General features: G+C 44.8%; 1 protein-coding gene across 1 annotated transcript in view; it reads right to left on the reverse strand.

Annotated features, from left to right (window-relative positions):
* Positions 1 to 1,924: 1,924 nt before the first annotated feature.
* Positions 1,925 to 20,818, reverse strand: part of MAPK1 (mitogen-activated protein kinase 1) — a 99,536-nt gene continuing 80,642 nt past the window's right edge. The window contains exons 7-9 of the mRNA XM_053590101.1: positions 14,114 to 14,223; positions 11,954 to 12,079; positions 1,925 to 6,059 (exon numbers count right to left, since the gene is read on the reverse strand). Coding sequence (XP_053446076.1) covers positions 11,963 to 12,079; positions 14,114 to 14,223 — 227 coding nt within the window. The 3' untranslated portion in view covers positions 1,925 to 6,059; positions 11,954 to 11,962. The remainder of the gene's footprint in view (positions 6,060 to 11,953; positions 12,080 to 14,113; positions 14,224 to 20,818) is intronic.

Below are 20,818 nucleotides of genomic sequence, written 5' to 3' on the forward strand. Positions count from 1 at the left end.
CAGACCTGGCACCTCCGTCAGGCACACCAAGCACCATGAACTGAGTCTTCCAAGGGCCTTCCCCTTCCCTGTTCTGTCGTCCAAATTGGACCAGATGAGCTGGACCTCAAACACTCACTTCTGTGCCCATCATACAAGTGTCAAGATAAAGGGGGCTCATTCTTTGGAAGATAGCACCCCGCCTTGCCTCTTTCATCTGCACCCTCCAGCTTTTCCTGTTGCAGCAGCAAACTCAGGGTAGCCTGACTGGCATGGGGCGGGTCTTGTCCTTGCAGCCTGTTGCTGAGGAGACACCCCCTTGTCTCCCACCTTGACCTGAAAAAGATGTGTCCCAAGGTACTACCTCCTCCATGTCTTCCTCTCCACCTAGCTAATGACTTGTTTTTGGCTGTCCTTGGAACCAGGCTCAGAGGAAGAACCCTGTATCCATCTAGACCCCACTGTCCCAGTCTAGTCTCTTCATCCTCTGCTGCTTCCTTCCCCGTAGACCTGTGGACTTGCAAGGCCATCCTGGAGACCCTTGGCGCTTTGCTGCCCCTCCCCGAGCCTCCTCCATCGTGGGCTGCAGGGGCAATCTGTACTGTCTCCATCTGCTCCTCTCACACACAGTGGACTGGCCAGCCCAGATGCTCGCCAAGCACCAGCTGCAGCAGCTGTGCCTCTGCTCAGTTAAGGAGCCCGTCATGAAGTAGGGAAACTTGAGGATTAGACTCATGTTGAACAAGGCAAATGGTGGTTTCAGTTGTTTTCTATGGGAGAGTGACAACTCTGAAGCATTAATCTCTCGGAGAGAAAGTCAAGGCAATATTCCTACAAGTGTTCCGAACACCAAATCAAACGCTTCCAGTTTAGGCAGGATCAGCTTAAAGTTTCTGATGGGAGACGTCTGTCTCTCTCAAACTAACAGAAAGCAGTTACTTCATTAGCAGACATTTTAGTGACACCTTACAACAGAATTTAATGAAGTAAGAAAGCATTCAGGAAGATTTTCTATTTACTGAGTGCTTGTTCAAGGTACTATGCTAGACACTTCAAAAATAATTTTTTGCAATGTTTAGTACATGCAAGGCAAGTAATATTGGCTCCATTTTACAGCTGATAGATAGTCTGAAGCAGAGAGATATAAAATAACTGGCCCAAAGCCAGCTGTTGCCCTAGGCAGAAGAGCAGGTTTTAAACCCAGTATTGTGGGTCCAAAACCTGGGCTCTTTCTACATCACATCAAAAACATTTTTTCAACATCTTTGTCTTGTAAATAAGTCACTGCACAATGCTCAGTATTGACAAAAACCAAATGCCCAAGAATCCCTGATATATTCATGACTTGGTCTGAAAAGAGGGGCTGCCCATGGCGTCTGCCCCAGCAGCAGGCTTGCTGAAATTCAGTAGATAAGGAAAGATGGACGTGGTGTTGCCTGCCTCCCCTTATACCCCAAGGTCTGAAGAGCCACCTGGTAGCCTGATGAAGCACTAAAATCCCCCCCTTAACTCTGAAGGAACAGCCTGTGATCCCTCACGAATCATCATAAGCAAAGCCAAATTAGGAAGACATACGTACTTATTTAGAAAGCACTGTAGGGCAGTGCCTGTGGGTAGGCGCTAGCCCCATATACCGAGGGTGGTGGGATCGAACCCAGCCCTGGCCAGCTAAAACAGCAGTGACAACTGCAACAAAAAAGCTGGGTGTTGTGGCAGGCGCCTGTAGTCCCAGCTACTTGGGAGGCTGAGGCAAGAGAATCACTTAAGCCTAAGAGTTGGCGGTTGCTGTGAGCTGTAACGCAACAGCACTCTACCAAGGGTGACAAAGTGAGACTCTGCATCAAAAAAAAAAAAAAAAAGAAAGAAAACACTGTAATAAATGACTAAGTGATTTCATACTTTCACATATGAAATTACAATTGAACTACACATGTACAGTACTATGTTATTTTGGTAATACAGGGACACAATTTAATGATTCTAAGGGTTTTTTTTTTGTAGTTTTTGTTTTTACAAGTCAGGTGCCATAAACATTCAAATAATCCATCTTTTAAAAAGTACGTTTACAACATCAAAAGAATTAAGATGAAATATAAACCTTTCTACTTACAATTTTTATACAGATTAAACCAAATCACAAATACCACAAATAAATGTTAAATTGTAACAATATAATGAATAAACATTCAGATTCTTAATAAAATCTTCCTTTAACATTTTTTTAACTTACCATTATACTAAATAATCTATGCAGAATTTTGGGGTACAATACCAAGAAGGCACCAACCATACAAAGCAGTTTCAGAACTTTCTTGAGTGCTCTACACAGATAAACAGCGCAAAAAAAGGCAACAAGCTTCAGGAAAACCTGGTGCAACCCTCGTAGGTTCGCTCTGGATTCCCACTAGCTCCCGACCCACCCGGTCAAGGTGGTGCCAGTATAAGAAAGCTTGGTCAGACTCACTGTTACAGCTTCCTGCTGGCACTGCAGGGCATCGTGTTTCCAACACCGGCATGACAGCTTTAAAGCACAAATGCTTTAAAAATGTATAAGCAAAAGGATTGCTCAGATTTTCAAAACCACTACATTTACAAAAATATTTCCCTTAAAGTTGGGATTACTCCAAAACATCGATTTACAAATATAAAAGTATTATGGAGGGACCCAAAGCATGTGTGCATATGCATGTGTGTGTTAACGTACTGTTACCATACTATATAAAAGTTATCGATTTAAAAACCATATTAACACATAAGCAAATAAAGATAAAACAGTCTTTCTGAATGGTCTGAATATTATGTGGCATGAAGTGTGGGCAGCATACCCTCATGATTCCTCAGAAACAACCCTGAGTAGCTTTTCAAAGCTACTGGTGACCTTCACACCCACGGCCTGTGCCCGGATGCAGAAGGAGTGTGCAGTGAGTGTGAACACACCGCGTGCCATGCACCACACACAGAACACAGTGATGTTCTCCCACCCAGACGCCACTGTGGTCTGCATATCTCTGCCAGCTCTGAAGACTGTGTCAGAACAGAGTGCTCATGCAGAGTCCTCCCCAGTCCACCCGACTGGCTTGTTAGGTATTTGTTTCATACTAACTGAAAGGACTGGAATGTTTCAACAGGAATTTTTTGCTTACATTTTTAAGAAACCAAAAATGCCATTAGTCTGAAAGCTTCTTTCAGCATACTGATATTGGAGGCATCACCGATATGAATTTAGATGACCTGTACATTTTTACAAATGTAGAAGAGCCAAGATGAGTCTATCAAACATTAACAGCCAGTGCTTTTCATAGGTTTCTCAATTATGACAATTCGCTGACCCATTAAAATATGTTTGGCATGATTAATAAAAAGCACACAACTCCTGGCTACAGTGATTCTAGAATGCAGTTAGTGGTTTCATGCCAAGCTGACTCCACAATACCAGCAAGGGGGATGGAAAAGAGCTTGCAGCCCCCACGTATTAGCAGCCAAAGCTGTGGTTTTCTAATTAGAAGACTGCAAATTAGTCTCTTAATAATACTAACATTCCATTTAAAAAGTATAAAGAAACAAAAGTAATAAAACTGTCAATGCTCTTTTAAAAATGAAAACTGGGGCAGCGCCTGTGGCTCAGTGGGTAGGGCACTGGCCCCATATACTGAGGGTGGTGGGTTTGAACACAGCCCCAGCCAGCTAAAACAGCAATGACAACTACAACAACAACAAAAAGCCGGGCGCTGTGGCGGGCACCTGTAGTCCCAGCTACTCAGGAGGCTGAGGCAAGAGAATCACTTAAGCCCAAGAGCTGGAGGTTGCTGTAAGCTGTGACACCATGGCACTCTACTGAGGGTGACAAAGTGAGACTCTGTCTCAAAAAAAAAAAAAGAAAAGAAAAAGGAAACTGACTTATCAACGTTATCAGATCAAATTCTCTGTCTCCTGTCAATGCTGTGTGGACCTTTACACAGTAGCTCTTTGAGCATGGAAGAGAAAAGATGTATTTCAGAGCAGAACTGAGATGTGAGATGTGGTTTTGATTTCTAGGATGAGTCAGCCATCCTTCTTTAGCCCCATGTGGTGTAATCCTCAGTGCTGGGGAGGGTGACCCTGCCCAGGAGCAGCTGTGCGGCATACAGAAATACCCAGAAGAAACTAGAAAATCAGGCCTGGGATGTTTGGACTCCTCTATTGCAGTCTGACAGAATAGTGAAGACCCATGATTTCAATAAAGGAACAGGATAGAATTGATTCTCTGCTATGCAGAAAAAAAGGACCCTACAGAAACACGTTTTATGTAAATCATCTTATGTAAACCAAAGTGCAGGGGCAGTGTGCAGGGCAGCGAAATGAGGCCCACGAGCGTTTCTGTGATAAGCACAAACTGAACTTGACTGTCCATTCAGACATGCTGATCCAGAGGAAATCAACACTGAAATCTTAACATGAAAGTGAAGATAGAAGATGTACATTTATTTTCATGAGTTACAAATGCATTTCTGTTCATATTAGCAGGCAGTCTTTATATATACCCCATTCTCCATTGCTGTCAAAAATCATACAAGAAAAAAAGGACAGCTGAGAAATGAAAAGCTAAAAATAGAACTTTTCCTAAATTATCTGCTGGATAGCATTTCCGTGGAATACAACTCAGAGGTAACAATAGATTTTTCATTTCAATCATAGGCATGTGGCACTTGGACAGTCATCTCTGCACAGGAAGCTGTAACAGTCATGCGAGGGTACAGTAGTTATTGAACAAGGCAAACTTCTCACCACAGAGATCAGTGGGGGAGTCAGGAGGAGCCACCGCACTGGGACAGAACACCGAGTCAACTCCACAGCACACAGTGGCAGAACAGGTACTTAAAGAGATCAGAAAATACGGACAGAGCTCCAACACGGCTGAGTGCTCACTGGTCCTGATGGTCTGATCAGCAGCACCAGAAACACTTGCGAGTACTGGATAGGGTAGTGCTTCGTGTTGTGAGCTTGTGAAGACTTTATCACAAACTGTTATATCATAGGTTGAAAAATGAACTTGAGGTGCTGACATGCTATAGAAGGAAGAAGAATTCTACACTTTCTCATTTAAAGACGCAGTGTTCCTCTCTGCTAAATCCTCAGGCATCGGATGTGGTTACTGAAACGCACACATGTGAAGTGTCTTGGGGTGGGTATACGCACCGGGGATGTGGAGCTCTACTCTGGGACATTCCCAGAAACTTCCCACAGGTGGGAGCCGTGACCTCCATATATCTTTCGCCAAATGGAGCAGAGCTGCCACTTTAAATATCTGTGTTTCTCTCATGGACACCAAGCACTGTGCGTCACACCCTGTGCCAAGTGTCTCACTGCTGTAACACAGCGGATCTACAGAATGACATCACTGAGTGCAGTACTTCCCTTTTGTTTAGAAAAATGACTGAGTTTCTAAAAGCGAGGCGAACAGCACAGACCTTACTATGTTAGTAATGACATGTTACAAGGAAAGTCAAATGCCCCCACTGGCAAGTGCCCCCAAAGGGATCCCAAGATGGAAGTAGCACTTGCTGTGGGCTGCAGCATCCTCCAAGGTACTTCCACAAGCTCCTGCTCTGGGGAAACAGTTGTGGTCAAAGGTGAAGTGCAAATAAGGGGCTGTCACTGACGTAAAGTGCCCTAGTAGAAGCCTTCCCTATCATAAAGTGAGATGCCAGTGACTCGAGCCAATCTGGGAAGAATCCCTCTCTGGTATGCCGCACAGGTCAGCGGGGTGTGGTGTAGGAGAGGATTCAGGAGAGGGAGGAACCACTGCATCTTTCAAATCAGAAAGTGATTAGCGACTAAAGCAACGGTAGCAACAGGTGCACCGAAGGTACCGACTGTCGCAGGTCACCCACGGTGACACACACAGGGCTGCCAGGAGGGACTCTCTGGCCTGAAGGAATTCTTTGAAAGCATAAAAGCCACAACTACCAGAAACCGCCCCTCTGAACGGCTCAAAGGAGTCAAAGTGGATAAGCCGAGATGGGCTGGAGACAGAACGGGGGTCAAGAACTGGGGAGAAGAACACCGACATCTGAGCACGTCCAGTCCTCTGAGCCCTTGTCCTATTAAAACAAAACAGACAGATTTGTGAATTAAGAACGAACCATGTGAAAACAACATCAGTCGCATGACAAAATGGAAAAGTGACAAGAATGAAGCACATTAAAACACCATCATCATTAGCAACATTATGAAAACAGGAAAAGTGAAAAAGCAGAGAGGGAAAAAACCTCTTAAAAAAGGCCATTTCACTCAGCTACACAGGGTGAGGCTGGAGCACCACAGAGCCCTCCGCAGGGGCCTGGCTTTGCCCTCGCTCCTGGGGACTTTTAACACAGTTCTGATGCACATGTGCTGACTGCAGTGTTCTCAAGATTCCTTTATTAACCACATGAACTCCACCACTCCAAAGGGCAAAACTAGAGTTTAAGGGACTTTGTAAAATACTACATCTCTATGCAAAGGTCTCTTGCCTCTGTTATTCTTAGCAAATCTCTCTCTGCATGACAAAGTCCACGGAGAAGCCAGTGGATGCTATGCTGTTAATAATGCTCAAGTTTTCGCTGAGAGCAAAACAAAGTTCTGATTGGAAGTGTGAGGGTACTGGGCTGGGATTCTGGCTTCCACCGGCAGGGGTGGTGCTGTCCACCCAGGTCAGAGGAGATCTCACAGCTACCTTCCCCACGTGGCCCCAAGATAATCCCCTGAAAGGCAGCACCAGTCAGGGTGGGAAGGACGCACTAACAGCCCAACTATGGACACGGAGATGGCTGAGAGGGGGTGGTGGCTTCTGTCACCTAGAGGTGAACTGCAGTCAAGCCTATCAGCTGATAGGAAGGTAAAGCTGCCCTGAAATGCTTTTATCTTTAAGAAACCAAAGGGGAATGAGGTTAATGCCACTAGTGATTTAATCCAACCAAGAAAATTCTTTTTTTTTTTTTTTTTGAGACACAGTCTCACTTTGTCACCCTTGGTAGAGTGCCGTGGCGTCACAGGTCACAGCAACCTACAACTCTTGGGCTTAAGTGATTCTCTTGCCTCAGCCTCCCAAGTAGCTAGGACTATAGGTGCCCAGCACAATGCCTGGCTATTTTTGTTTTTTTTATTGTTGGGGATTCATTGAGGGTACAAGAAAACAGTTTACACTGATTGCATTTGTTAGGTAAAGTTCCTCTTACAACTGTGTCTTGCCCCCAAGAGGTATTTCACACACAGAGAACCCCCTTCCCTCTCTCTGCTCTTCCTTCCCCCCCACCCCCCTCCCTCTTCCTCTCTCTGCTCTCCCCTTCCCCCACCCCCCACCGTGTACTAGGTCATTAATTGTCCTCATACATATGTTTTTTAATTGTAGGTGTCATCGTTGTTTGGCAGGCCTGGGCCAGGCTCAAATCCGCCAGTCCCCATGTATGTGGCTGGCTCCATAAGCACTGAGCTATGGGCATAAAGCCAAACCAAGAAAATTCTTAACCAGAGGAAAATTAAAAGTCAAGAATAGGCTCCCAGGCTCAGCGCCCATAGCTCAGCACACCAACTACATACACCAAGGCTGGCAGGTTTGAATCCGGCCCAGGCCTGCCAAACAACAATGACAACTACAACAAAAAAATATCTGGGTGTTGTGGTCGGTGCCTGTAGTCCCAGCTACTTGGGAGGCTGAGGCAAGAGAATCGCTTAAGCCCAAGAGCTGGAGGTTGCTGTGAGCTGTGACAGCGTGCAGCACTCTACCCAGGGTGATATAGTGAGACTCTGTCTCTGTCTCAAAAAAAAAAAACACTGGTTCCAGCTGTGCCAGCCCCACAGGGGTGGGGCCTGAGGAGATACTCCAGTCAGGGTGAGGCCCATCACACTGCTACCCTGGGTACTTCTGTAATTTGTCAACGGAAACATTTCCAAGACTGACCCCATTAAGCAAATTACATGAACACATTCTGACCCTTTAAGCCTTCTCAGGGCCACCACTATAGACGTCACTGGGGCCCAGCAAGCAGGGGTCACTGGAGGGCCTCCTTGACCAAAGAGGCCCACTGCTGTGCTCTGTGGTCCTCAGTGTGTTTTCCAGCTTCCCTAATGTCCCTGTGTCTTACAGCACCTTTGCCCTCCACCGCACCCAGCTTTCCAATTTGTAGCTCCTTCTCCCTGGTGTATAGGCTGGGTACCCAGGAGCAATGTTCCTAAGTATTGTGAAGGAGTCCCAAGACCCTTCCCAGGGAACAAGGCCAGTCAGAGATTTAGGACAGTGGCATCCTGGGTCTAAGGCGTCTGGAGTCTCTGCCTAGCTTTGCCCTGATGCATACAAATGAGCAGAGTGCTTCCAGACTCCAGTCTTCAGTCTCCTTGGTCAGACACAGGGGATGTGTGCTGACTTCAGAGAATGCTGTTGTTATCATCCAAAGGAAATGTTTGTAACAGAACCTGGCCCATTGTTTGATCAACACTCCCGGCCCCACCTAGATTCATTTGGTATATTCTAGATGACTAAACTGTAAGTCAGTCTACAGGCTGGCAAATTCCTTTGCAATGCAGGAAAAAAATAAGATGGATTGATGATGGGTAGATGGAAGAAGAGATGGACAGATCTGAGAAAAAACTGTAAACATTAACCATGGCATCTAGGTGGTAGGAATATACATATCTACTTTAAAATATTTTAACTTTTTAGAATGACTGAAAGAATGTTGGGGAAAAATCATAATACATGCACATACATCTGTGTGCCTGGAGTAAAGAACAAGCAGAAGAGGGGCTGTCCTTGCCAAGCATGGACTCTCAGAGCTGGGTGGACCCGGACAAGGACTCCAGCTCCGTCTGTAACGTGGCTGCAGGGACATTCAGCAGCGACCACACCCTGTGGCCACAGGAGCACCAGCTTTCTGTTCAGTGGCCTGGCTGGTCATCCCATAGATCCTGATCTCCAAGGTCCTCCTATGTCCTTACTGCCCCAGGGTCACCTAAGCTGATGCTTCAGGAACAGCATCCGTGAGGGAGCGTCAGGCTCCTTAGTACAGCCAGGGTTACATCCCTGGCTGCCTCCTCCTCTCTTTTTCGAGGGCCTCCTCCTATCTGCTTTCTTGGTTCCAGTGGCTGTTCCCTCCCCCACCAGCAGGAGCCCCTGGCTGTCAGGAGTCAGCTGGAGCCAGGCTGCCTCCAAAGCATTCCCGTAACCTGCAATGCTGACACTGTCTCTTAATCTTTGGGGCCAGCTGTGCTGTGCCCGCCCCCACCCCCCACCACCGCCTGGCACGGCATCCACCCTACAACCCATGTCCCCGCTGCTCACCTGCTGGAAAGCAGGGCCTGGGTCTCATTCATTATGTCCTTCCTCAGGACACAGATGCTGATTAAATAAATGATGAAACACTGATTGTTATGTCAACCCCAGATCTCTTTTATACTAAAAATGGACACAACTGGTCCATTTTTGTACCTGGGCTCCCTGCAAGCCACGTTTAGGTCTTGCTTGTTCTGCTCTCCCCAGGGTCTAGCTCAGCACCTAGCGTGGGCCGTGTGCAGAGTGCCTGAACTGACACAGACAGGATATGGGGAAACTATTGTAGGCCACTGAGTGGCTTAAGGAAAATGACCCGTGAAAACAACTGTAAAGCAAGAAAAGCAACAGAGGTTGCTCAGCTCCATCTTCTAGGTCTGTAGTCAGCAAACTTGCTCCGTGAAGGGCCATCTGTGTCTGTGTGGACAGGCCCACCCTGCTCGTGGAGAGCCCAGGAGCACATGCACAGCTATGTGCAACTTTATTCACAAAATGGCATGGGGCTGCCAGGGTCTAGTCAACCTGACCCTGGAGAGTGTGCCCAGGAGCCTCACGAAGGAAGTGTGTGGGGGGGCTCGAGGTGTGAAATGACTGGGTGCTGGGGCTTGTTTTCTGTCAGCACACAAGGGTGCACATCACTGTACGTAAAGCCTTGTGCGTGTATGTGACACAAGAGGAACCCAGCTCCGTGTGCTCAGTTCCCTGCTGACACTGGGTATCTTCCTCAAGGAGCGCCCGCAGGGCCTGGGGCAGCCTCAAGCCCCACGAGCATTTGCCTCCCAGACACTCCCTCTGCTCTGCACTGGGCTTGCACATGTGTCCGGGTCAACAGCAGGCCAAGCGGGGCAGCCACCTCACTCCAGTTGCTAGGTTTAGAAATCTGTAGTCTGTCCAACTTTGTCTTTCCTCTGTCCTCTTGAATTCACTGCTTCTTACCACCCCAGCCCTAGTCCAAGGCTACAGCCCCTCCCCGTATGGAAGATCACAGCCGATTTCCTCCCCAGCCTCCCGTCATTCCAATCGCTCCAGACTTGATGCCAGATTTCTTCTGAAACATTTTCTACCACCCAGACTCTCAACTCTCAAGGTACCCTCACTGCTTCTTGTGCCCCCTGGCTTGGGGGTGGTGGTGGAGGGGGAGCTCTCAGAGGCTGTGCTGACCACGCCTGTTCCCAGCTTCTGTCTCCCGTTCCCTGGTTCTTTGTTCTTAGTGATGGGGGCTGGAAGCCTGGAGGCTGCAACATGGTTCTGTCTGAAGCCTTTCCCCAGCAACTGCTTCTGCTCAGGCTCACAATTCTTTGCTCATTGCTCATTTCCACAGTTCTAACCCAAGACCTATTCTCTCTCCTCTTGCCATACATGCTCCGAAATCAAGATTTGTGCTTCCTTCCTTTTTTTTTTTTTTAATCTACCAATTTTCCCACATAGGCCACCACCCCTTGTGACTTGCGCTCATGGAAGGCCCGTGTCAGGCCCGGGTGGGCCAGTCCGGCCTACACCTGCTTGGTGGTGCTGTACCAGCCTCAGCTGCCCACACTCCTGCTCTGAGCCCAGCAGGGTTTGAGCTCCTGGTGAGCAACATCAATTACAGAACCAGGGCCTGCCAAGGAGCTTCTGAGTTGGTTGGCTTGAGGATTCTAAAACTGGATTTATTTAACTGGGAGCTTTGCTTTCCATGGAAGGAAGGAAGTCCTGAAGGGAACCCTTTCTGGAGAGATGCTCATATACTGAGAAACTGCCCAGGACAGGCAGCAGGGAAAGAATAAGACCAAAAGCTGAACAACGTAGAATATAAACAAGCAGCTCCAAGTAACCACATTCACTGCCCTTGAGTAAAGAAAGGAGGGTTTCTTTACTCAACTAGTTTCTAATAAAGGAGGAAATTCCTAAAGGAATCTGCCGCCTCGGAGCAGGAAGAGCAGTGAGCTGGGACACCTACATTTCCTCACAAGCACAAGGGTGAAACACCCTCTTCACACATCCCAGGACTATGGATTCTCCCAGAAACTCAAGTCAAGTCAAGTCACCCTGCCTGGGACCTCCCTCCTCCTGTGGCTGCCCTTCTCCCCTTCTTTCCCTCTGCGTAGTCTTCTGTGACACTCCTCTCATGCTTGCTCTTTCCAGTTTCACTACAGCCATTATTCTAAAAACCACCCCTTTAAATTCACATCAACTTCATGTCTTTGTAAATTGCCAGAAATTAAAGAACTCCAAGGGTATTTTTTTAGCCATGGTGAAAGACTAATTTCCAGGTTTAAGTCATGAAGCAATTAGTGTAAAAATGATATAGTTAGCCCTCCAAATGTGTGGGCTCCTATTTGTGAATTCAACAAACCATGGATCAAAAATATTTAGGAAAAAAAAAATTCTACAAAGTTCCAAAAACCAAAACCTGTATTACTGTGTGCAGAGTAATGCACTGAATCCACGTGCATGAAATAATGTGTAGTACAGGTATTATAAGTCACCTAGAGAGGACGTAAAGTGCCCTGGAGGATGTGCACAGGATATATGCAAACAGCATGTTATTTTACATGGATTTTAGTATCTTCGGGGAGTCCTGGTACCAATTCCCCATGGATACTGAGGCATGACTGCATTCAACCAAAGAGTAAGACAACGAATCTTTTTTCCTTTTAAATAACATTTCATTCATATTCTCTCACCCTTGCTAGGGTAAGTGAATGGTACCTGACAAATTTAAGATCTGTATCCTGGCTGGAATCTAGCGGTCTCTTCAAAAATGAGCTCTTTGAGCTTTTCCTTAGGCAAGTCATCCAATTCCATGTCAAACTTGAATGGTGCTTCAGCGATCGGCTTTAAGAGAAAACAAGAGACATTTAGTAAACAAAAGTTGTTATGGTTAAAGGAATATTTCATAGATTCATCAAATGACCATGGGTTGGAGTTTGAAACTGAGAGTCTGATAAGCATCTATGCACACGTGCTGCGTGTGAAAGTGCCCTTGTCATAAGACATAAAATGTCCGGGAGCAACTCCATCTTGTTTTAAGTGTTCTTCTGAACTTATCACAGATCCTAGCATCACTTTGGTATTGCAGGGGTGACGATTATGTTTATATAATCAAAACCCATGACACTAAAATAAATGCATTTGATTAAATTATGTTATCTATATGAAGAAATATTATGGAACTATTAAAAATGAAGCTTCGGGTGGCGCCTTTGGGTGGCTCAGTAAGCAGGGCGCCGGCCCCATGTACTGAGGGTGGTGGGTTCAAACCCGGCCCCCGCCAAACTGCAACAAAAAAGTAGCCGGCGTTGTGGCGGGCGCCTGTAGTCCCAGCTATTTGAGAGGCTGAGGCAAGAGAATCTCGTAAGCCCAAGAGCTGGAGGTTGCTGTGAGCTGTGACGCCACAGCACTCTACCGAGGGTGACAAAATGAGACTCTGTCTCAAAAAAAAAAAAAAAGTTTCAAGGAAGATTAATAGCATGGGAAAATGCCCATGTTTCTGTTAAATAAAGAGAATGAGGCAAATGTAAGGCTGGGAAGGAAATACTCCACAATTTTAATAATAGTAAGCATCATGAATGGGATTATAATGTTTCATTGCGTTTTCATTTTTATTTTCTACCATACTCTCTGAACAATCGGAAAGCTATTTAAGTATAATATAAACTGTCTATTTGGGTCAAAGAACCCCCGTACACATCAGTTAGTACTGTTTTGTTTTTTAATGTCCACAAACTAATAGAATGTTATAGAACTAAGCCAATAATTGATACCAACTGTCAATCAGTGGATGCCTAAGTATCCAGATCTCAGGCACAGGGTCTTACACAAGGCCGCTAGGGGAGGAAGCATGGGTGCCAAACTCCCTACCAAGCTGTGGACACTTGAAGAGGGGACAAGGGATCCATATCCACAAGAGAGCGAGCAGCCTGTCCCAAATCCCCTACGCGTTTGGAGTAACACTAGTATCCCATGCATGCCACCCACCACCCCAGCTTAGAGAACTAAGGAAATGGAGACTTAGGAAATCTCCAGATCATCAAGCCAAAAAGAGCCCCAAACCTGTATTCCACCCTGTCTGGTATTACTGATGAGGTTACAGGGATCTCTGAAAGTTGCCTCACTTTTTTCTAGGGAGAAAGGGGGTGGATATGGAAAGACGATGAAAACACTTTCTCATTTTTGACTTCTATCTACTTTTTCTACATCAGCTTCTAGCTTTGGTAGTTAGTCTTTCTTTTCCTTTCCCCCCTTAATTTTAACACACCCTACTTCTCTCCCTTTTAAAAATAGGAACGTGAAGGCTATGTTCTCTATGCATAAGAGCCTCAATTAGAACACCACAAATTTTTGGTTCATATTGCATTTTTCCATCATCCCTCAAAGAATAAATTAAAAAATGAACCATCAGAGGAATTAGAGAACTGAGGCAACGGGCCTGTCCTGGACAGAAGATGACACACGGCGTCTTCACTCAGATGCCCAGTTGCTCCAAGAAGCAGGCACACACACCTCGAGGCTCACAGTTTCTCACCACAACAGGCTCTCGAGTCCCATCTCTAGAGAACAGGGCCAGACATGACACACCCACATGCCAGGCCATGGTGGGAGCTGTCTAGGATGGCTTCTCACATTCACTAGCCCTCAACTGCTGGGTGGCCCAGAGCAGGTCTTCTGAGATAAAACGAAGGGATTTGGGAGGCAGGGTTTCAAGCTGTGTCTCACAGCACTTGTCCTTATGGCAGAAGAGGTGTGAATGTTGGGAAGACCAAGTATGGTGCCATGTACCTCTTAGGACAGTCTAAGCAGGACTGGGCCTGATGCTGACATGGGCTGATCCACATCCCTGAAGCAGCAGCAAGAAGCACAGGCTCTTACCTCATCACTTGGATCGTAATACTGCTCCAGATAAGGGTGGGCCAGAGCCTGTTCTACTTCAATCCTCTTGTGAGGGTTAAATGTCAACATTTTGTCCAGTAAGTCCAGAGCTACAAAGAGAAAGGTTTTGCAGTGGTGAGAGCAGAAGAAGGAATCACCACATTACTTCCCATTTCCTGTGTAAGTAAACTGACCAGCAAAACAACTGTGCTAAACGTCACCAGGGGAGAGCAGCCAGCACTTGGAGTGCCTACTATACTACCTGGTCTCCTGAGGCTGTGTGAACACAGGTACCAACCACCTGATCAGCCAAAGGCAAAAACTGGAAGACCAGGATGCAGACCCAGGTCTGCCCGTAAGACTCGGATTCTTCCTAAATCACTGCTCTGCTCTGTAGGTATTAAAAGCAATGGGTTTATGCACATACTTCTCTCAGATCAACTCCAAAGTCATTAGGTAATGATATATTTGTCTCTCGAAGTATAGAAAAGACCTTTAAGGTCGTAGGAAAAGTCTTCTCCTTCTAGGTCCTGGCTGAGAGTCATGTGTGACCTCGGCCCACCCAGCCTACTCTGCAGCCTGGAGTCTCCATGCAAGGGCCAAATGTGGAAGTGCTCTCTGGCCTTGGCCAGTCGTCAGCAGCTGAGTGGTTCTTTCACGTCCAGAGTGCAGCAGTAGGACCAGGTGGGGATCAACAGAATGCAGGTCAGGGGTGAGGAAGAGCTGACCTATAGCCTCTGTGGCTAAGGCCCAGGCACCATCCCAAGCCATGAGGATGGCCCAAGGGCCTGGCTGAAGTTATTAAGCAAAATGGAAAATACTTCCTGTGTTTAATGGCAGCAGCAGGTGTCAACGAGAAAGAACATAAGCTAGAGAATACGTTATTCTTCTGGTTAAAGAGGTAGTAAAAGGGGCTGCTTTAAAAAATATTTTATACCTCTTTTTATTTACAGATGGTCAGACTAGTGGTTTCTATTCTAGTAGCAGGTCTTTTCATCAAATTCTCTCTCTCTCTTTTTTTTTTTTTTGAGAGACAGAGTCTCAGTCTGTCACCCTGGGTAGAGTACCCTGGGTACCCTGGTGTCATCACATCTCACAGCAACTTCATATTCTTGGGCTCAAGCGACCCTCTCGCCTCAGTTTCCCAGTAGCTGGGACTACAGATGCTCACTACAACGCCCGGCTAGTTTTTCTGTTTTTAGTAGAGAGAGGGCCTTGCTCTTAGGCTGGTCCTGAACTCCTGAGCTCAAGCAATCCACCCTCCACGACCTCCCAGAGTGCTGGGATAACTGAGCCCAGCTTCAAATTAAATCTTAAGAAAGCCTCAAGATATGGAATAGGTAAGAAAGGAGGTACCTTATCCTCCCTCTCTGTTAGGCCCTAGCTCATAGACCCTGTGGCACCCCTAAAAAATCCAAGGCTCCAAGGAACAAGTCTAACAATCTACTTCTAGTGTGAAAAAACTACTAGCCAATCAATAAAGAATACAAATTTTTGGAGAATGTAGTGACACAAAAACAAAAACACTGGCCTTTTCTCTTATGATCACCTTTTTCTTTTTTGAGACAGGTCTCACTGTAGAGATGCAGTGGCATCATCATAGCTCACAGCAACCTGAGACTCCTGGGCTCCAGCCATCCACACATCCTGTCTCAGCCTCTCAAGCAGCTGAGACAAGTGTGTGCCACCATGCCTGGGCTAATTTTTCTGTTTTTTTTTTTGTAGAGACAGGGTCTCACTATGTTACCTAGCTGGTCAAAAACTCCTGAGCTCAAGCAATCCTCTGGCTGTGGCTTCCCAAAGTGCTGGGATTATAGGTGTGAGCCACTGTGCCCAGTCTACAATGATCATTTTTTATCAGGTTATTTGCAATGCAGCAACACAAACCTTATCCATCTGCAAATTAGCATGTACTATTTAAGATCTAAGAGTAGAATGGTAAAGATCATTTAATAACCTAAATGTAAAATGTGATACAATAATCATGATGAGTTTAAAGAATCACTTCTCACTTATTACTTTTAATAAATGTTTTTGTCATTCATTTACTCAGGAAAAATGCTGTTCAACCCCCGAGAGCAGGCTGATAAACCTTCCAAAGCACCTGCGTGAGTGCTGCATGGAGGTGGGGAGCGCTGCGAGGATACCCACAGGTGTGAATGTGTGCTCGCCTGTGTTCGTGCTCAGGTGCACATGAGACCCTCTCTCTATTCATTCTTCCCCAAGTTTTGGTCTGGACGAACCAACCCTCCCCGCTGATGTGGGCCAATCACTTCTGTCCCTACTCCATTTCAAATATTCCCTCCCACTCACTGTTTCAAGTACTTTTGTGTGGTGACCAACAAACTCGTAACTGGAAAACCAACCTACATTTTCCAATCTATATCTTGCTAGGCCTCTCTCCTGCATAGACATATTGTGCATGAATGTGGCTACTTTCTTAAAATGCCTCCTTCCACTTCTGTGAAATCACATGGTACTAGTTTTTTAAATTTGTCTATTCTTTCTATATGCAAGGGAACCTATTCGATTGCCCACTGAACAGGTGTGTTCTCCAGCTTCTTACAGTACTCTTCAGGCCTAAGCCAGTGGGTGGTAATTCTTGTCTGGTGGAACGGAGAAGGTTGCACAGTTGACCTACCAAACCCAGCCCTCTTGGCCGGTGTCGAGTGACACCCTTCCTCCACCCCTGGTTCCCTCTGTCTCCCAGCCCCTTCGCTCAGTAGTAACTAACCACTGCTTATCTTCTGGCATATTTCATTGAACTTTTTTCTATGTGTTTTCTTTTATATAGTTGAAATCATACTGTGTACAAACAAATGCCATTTTACATTCTCCGTAGCAAATATTTATTAGTATTTTCCTATACTACCAAAACTTCGTAAAAATCACTTATAGCAGCTTTAAAATATTCCACATGTCATAATTTACTCAATCATTTTGGTCAACAGTTGGCATTTGGGATGTTTCTAATGCCTAACAGGTCTTTCAAATTTAACACAGCCCAAACCAAATTCTCAATTGCTGTCACCCAAACTGCTCCTCCTAGGAGTTGAGTTCCCTCAACTCAGTATTTCCTGTGAATTGTGTTTTCTGCTTAAGAGAGAATATGAGCGAATTATGTGTCTTTGTCTTTTGCTTGTTTATTTGTACATTGTTGTCTTAGATTTTTCTCTGCTCTATGCATGTTAATAATATTGATGAATCTAATGCTAATAACTAATACAGTCGTCGCTTAACCCTCTTAACTACCCTATGAGGTGGGAACTACAATTTGTACCTATTTTGAGTTAGGAAATCATCAAACAGAAATTCTTTGTCCAAAACAAGGGCTCTAAGTGGCGGAACCCTAGGTTGAACTCAGCACCTGTGCTGTGCTGCTTTCTACATAACAGGATAGGGATCCTTGAAATGTTTCTCAATTTAGAACATTTTGGACCTACTGTCCATACTTGATCTGCTTACTCTTAATTTTTTTGTTTTTATTTGGAGATAAGAGTCCCTTCTCACTCTGTTGCTCTGGGTAGAGGGCCGTGGCATCATCAGAGCTCAAACCTCAAACTCAGGAGGTGGGCGGAGGGAGGGTGATTGGTGAGATTACACCTGTGGTGCATATTACAAGGGTACATGTGAAACTTAGTAAATGTAGAATGTAAATGTCTTAACACAATAACTAAGAAAATGCCAGGAAGGCTATGTTAACCAGTGTGATGAAAATGTGTCAAACGGTGTATAAAACCAGTGTATTGTGCCCCATGATCACATTAATGTACACAGCTATGATTTAATAAAAAAAAAAAAAAAAAAACTCAAAATCTTGGACTCAAGCAATCCTCTTGCCTCAGCCTCCGGAGTAGCTGCGACTACAGGCTGCCTGCTACCACATGGCTAGCTTTTTTATTTTTGGTTTCACTCTTGCTCAGGCTGGTCTTGAATTTCTCAGCTCAGGCAATCATGAGTGCTGAGACAGCAGGCATGAGCCACTGTGCCCCACCTTCTTTTTGAAGTTTTTTTTTTTTTGCAGTTTCTGGCTGGGGCTGGGTTTGAACCCGCTACCTGCAGCATATGGGGCCGGCGCCCTACTCCTTTGAGCCACAGGCACCACCTGAAGTTTTAAACTTTTATGTGATCTACTCTACTTCCTTAATGTTTGTTTTCTGCATTTGTTTTTAAAGCTTAGGAAGATAAATATTCTCCATGAAGAGATCAGAAAAATACTGACTACTCTAAATATTGTTTTTAATTGTATTATTCTTAAAGTATTTAATCGCCAATTCTTTAGGAATTTATTTTGATGTGTGAGTAATGAGTTAAAGTGATTTTTTTCAAAATAGCAATTCAACTACCCAAGGGCCATCTGCTAAATAATAATTTCTTCCCCTTCATTTGAGAGACTCCTAAGCTCAGACTCCTTTAAAGAAAAATCTACTGGTTCACGGGACTCAGCAATCAAAAATTTCCAACAAATGTGAAAAAATATTAATTAAAGAAAAACAAATTAAATGCTACTCCCTTCCATTTCATTGGCAGACCTTAAAGTTCAATATGGAGAATTTCTGGAAGGAAAGACACGAGATAGAATTGCCAAACTGCCCTCATTCAGCCAGTTTACACTCCACTAGCTGTCTCTGACAACAAAGGTTTCACTGAAGCCTTACCACACAGGGGGTTATCAAACTTTTTGATGTCTGTTACTATGATGATTGGGGATGAAAAAACCAAAAAGCAATTACTGACTTTTCAATGTTCATCTATTGTATGAGTAAAATAAGCGAGCACCTCTTCCCATATTCAAAAGACACTTCCATTTCCTTTTCTGTGAACTCTCATTAACTAGACTTAGAAGTTCCAATGTTTTTGGTCAGAAGGTTTTAATCTCTTGAGTTCTTTGAGGTCTCCCCTTCTTTTCTTGAGGTCATATTTAGACAGATACAGACTATCAGTTCACTACAGGCAGATTCTTAATTTCTCTTATTACTGGCTCTAAGTCCAGGGCTTTAGAAGCTTTGATGGCAGAGAACACCCAAACATATATACTAAATGAATGAATTTATGTATATTAAAAAACTAAAAAAAACTTAGTGATAGGTTAAACATGGCACAAAGTCTTTGCAGCTCCTCCCATCAATGGGAGTATGTTACCATCACTCGAATCTGGGCTGACCGAGTGACCTGCTTTGACTTACAGAACGTGGCAGCAGTGTTCTTCTGAGACCTGGTCTCGTGAGTGCCTTGCAGTTCCTGCTCTGGCTCTTCTGGAATCATCCTACTATCGTGAGAAGAAGCCCATGCTAGTCTACTGTAAGATGAGACCACTGTGAGGGGAAAGCCAGCTGCAAGGTGTGGCGAGGCCACCTTCAACAGTCCTGCTTGGGACGAGCCAGTGCACAGCCGATCCCACCCAGCTGCGTCAGCCTGACAGACTCATGAACACACACAGCAATAGATAACTGATGTGACCTTCAAGTTATCTATTGCTGAAGGTCAAAATAACAACAAACATCCCAAAACTCAGGGGCTTGAAATAACAACACCACATGGTTGTTATTTCAAGCCCCTGAGTTTTGGGATGTTTGTTACACAGCAATAGATAACTGATGTGACCTTCAAGGTCCAACATGAGACTAGTTAAAAATGCTTACAGACCATCTCTGCAAGAAAAAGCTACAGTCTTGAGAGCTCAGATTCTAGACCTACAAATGCCAATAGTATGGAGAATCACATCCCGTGATGCAGGTACTACTAATCTTACTTTAAAGTTAAGTGAGGACCAGAGAGGTTAAGTAATTTGTCTAAAGGTCACACAGCTAGTACCATATTTTGCTGTGTATAATGCACACCCATGTTTTGGGGCCAAACTTTCATTTTAATTTTTTAATTCAAATTTTTATTTTTTTATATTTAAGTACTTGTTTTGTGTAATAATTGTAGCATTTATTTTTTAACATTATGATAAAAGAAATTTTATGTAACAAGTAATTACAAAACATAAGGATAGATATAAGGTATAAGAAACTTTATGTAGCAGTAACAATTTACAGTATTTATGCATCATAGAAGGTTAAGAGCTCTTCATCACTGTCAGTATCACAAATATCGTCTTCTTCAATTTCTCCATTATTGGCATCTTCTGAAGAGTCACTCTTCTCATCCCAGTGAAGTTCACCATCCTCAGTTCTACCCATAGCATTGTTGACGTCACCTTTTTAAAGTGATTTCATAACCACTTCCTCTTGACACCATTCCACAATCTTAGGATCCAATCACAAACTTAGGCAATGGATGCTTTCCTGATTTTGCCCGTCTGTGTTAAATCACTGCCAGCTGACTAGATCCGTGACGTCCACTTTCTTCGTTGGGGCCTAAGGGCTTGTTTACTGACACATCTAGAAGTTGCAGGTGGCTGGTTAGCCCCACCAGGTATTACAGCAAGTTGAGCTTTCAAGTCCTCTGCAATTGATTTTGCACTTTATGTAACATGGGCTTTGACAAGATCAAGAACAAGCAGAGCTGTTTGTTTCATAAGTGACCCTCCAGGCCTTCACGACCAACGCGGCCAAACCACATCTCCATGCCTTCTTCATCCATCCTTCCTTTTCCTTTTTCATGCACGCGAACAGTAACTCCACTTGGAATCTTTTCTTCTGGAAACATTTTTCCTTTATAGATGATCACAGATGGCAGCTTTGTCCCATCTGCACGACA

This window comes from Nycticebus coucang, chromosome 4 (assembly GCF_027406575.1).
Source record: "Nycticebus coucang isolate mNycCou1 chromosome 4, mNycCou1.pri, whole genome shotgun sequence".
Classification (NCBI taxonomy): domain Eukaryota; kingdom Metazoa; phylum Chordata; class Mammalia; order Primates; family Lorisidae; genus Nycticebus; species Nycticebus coucang.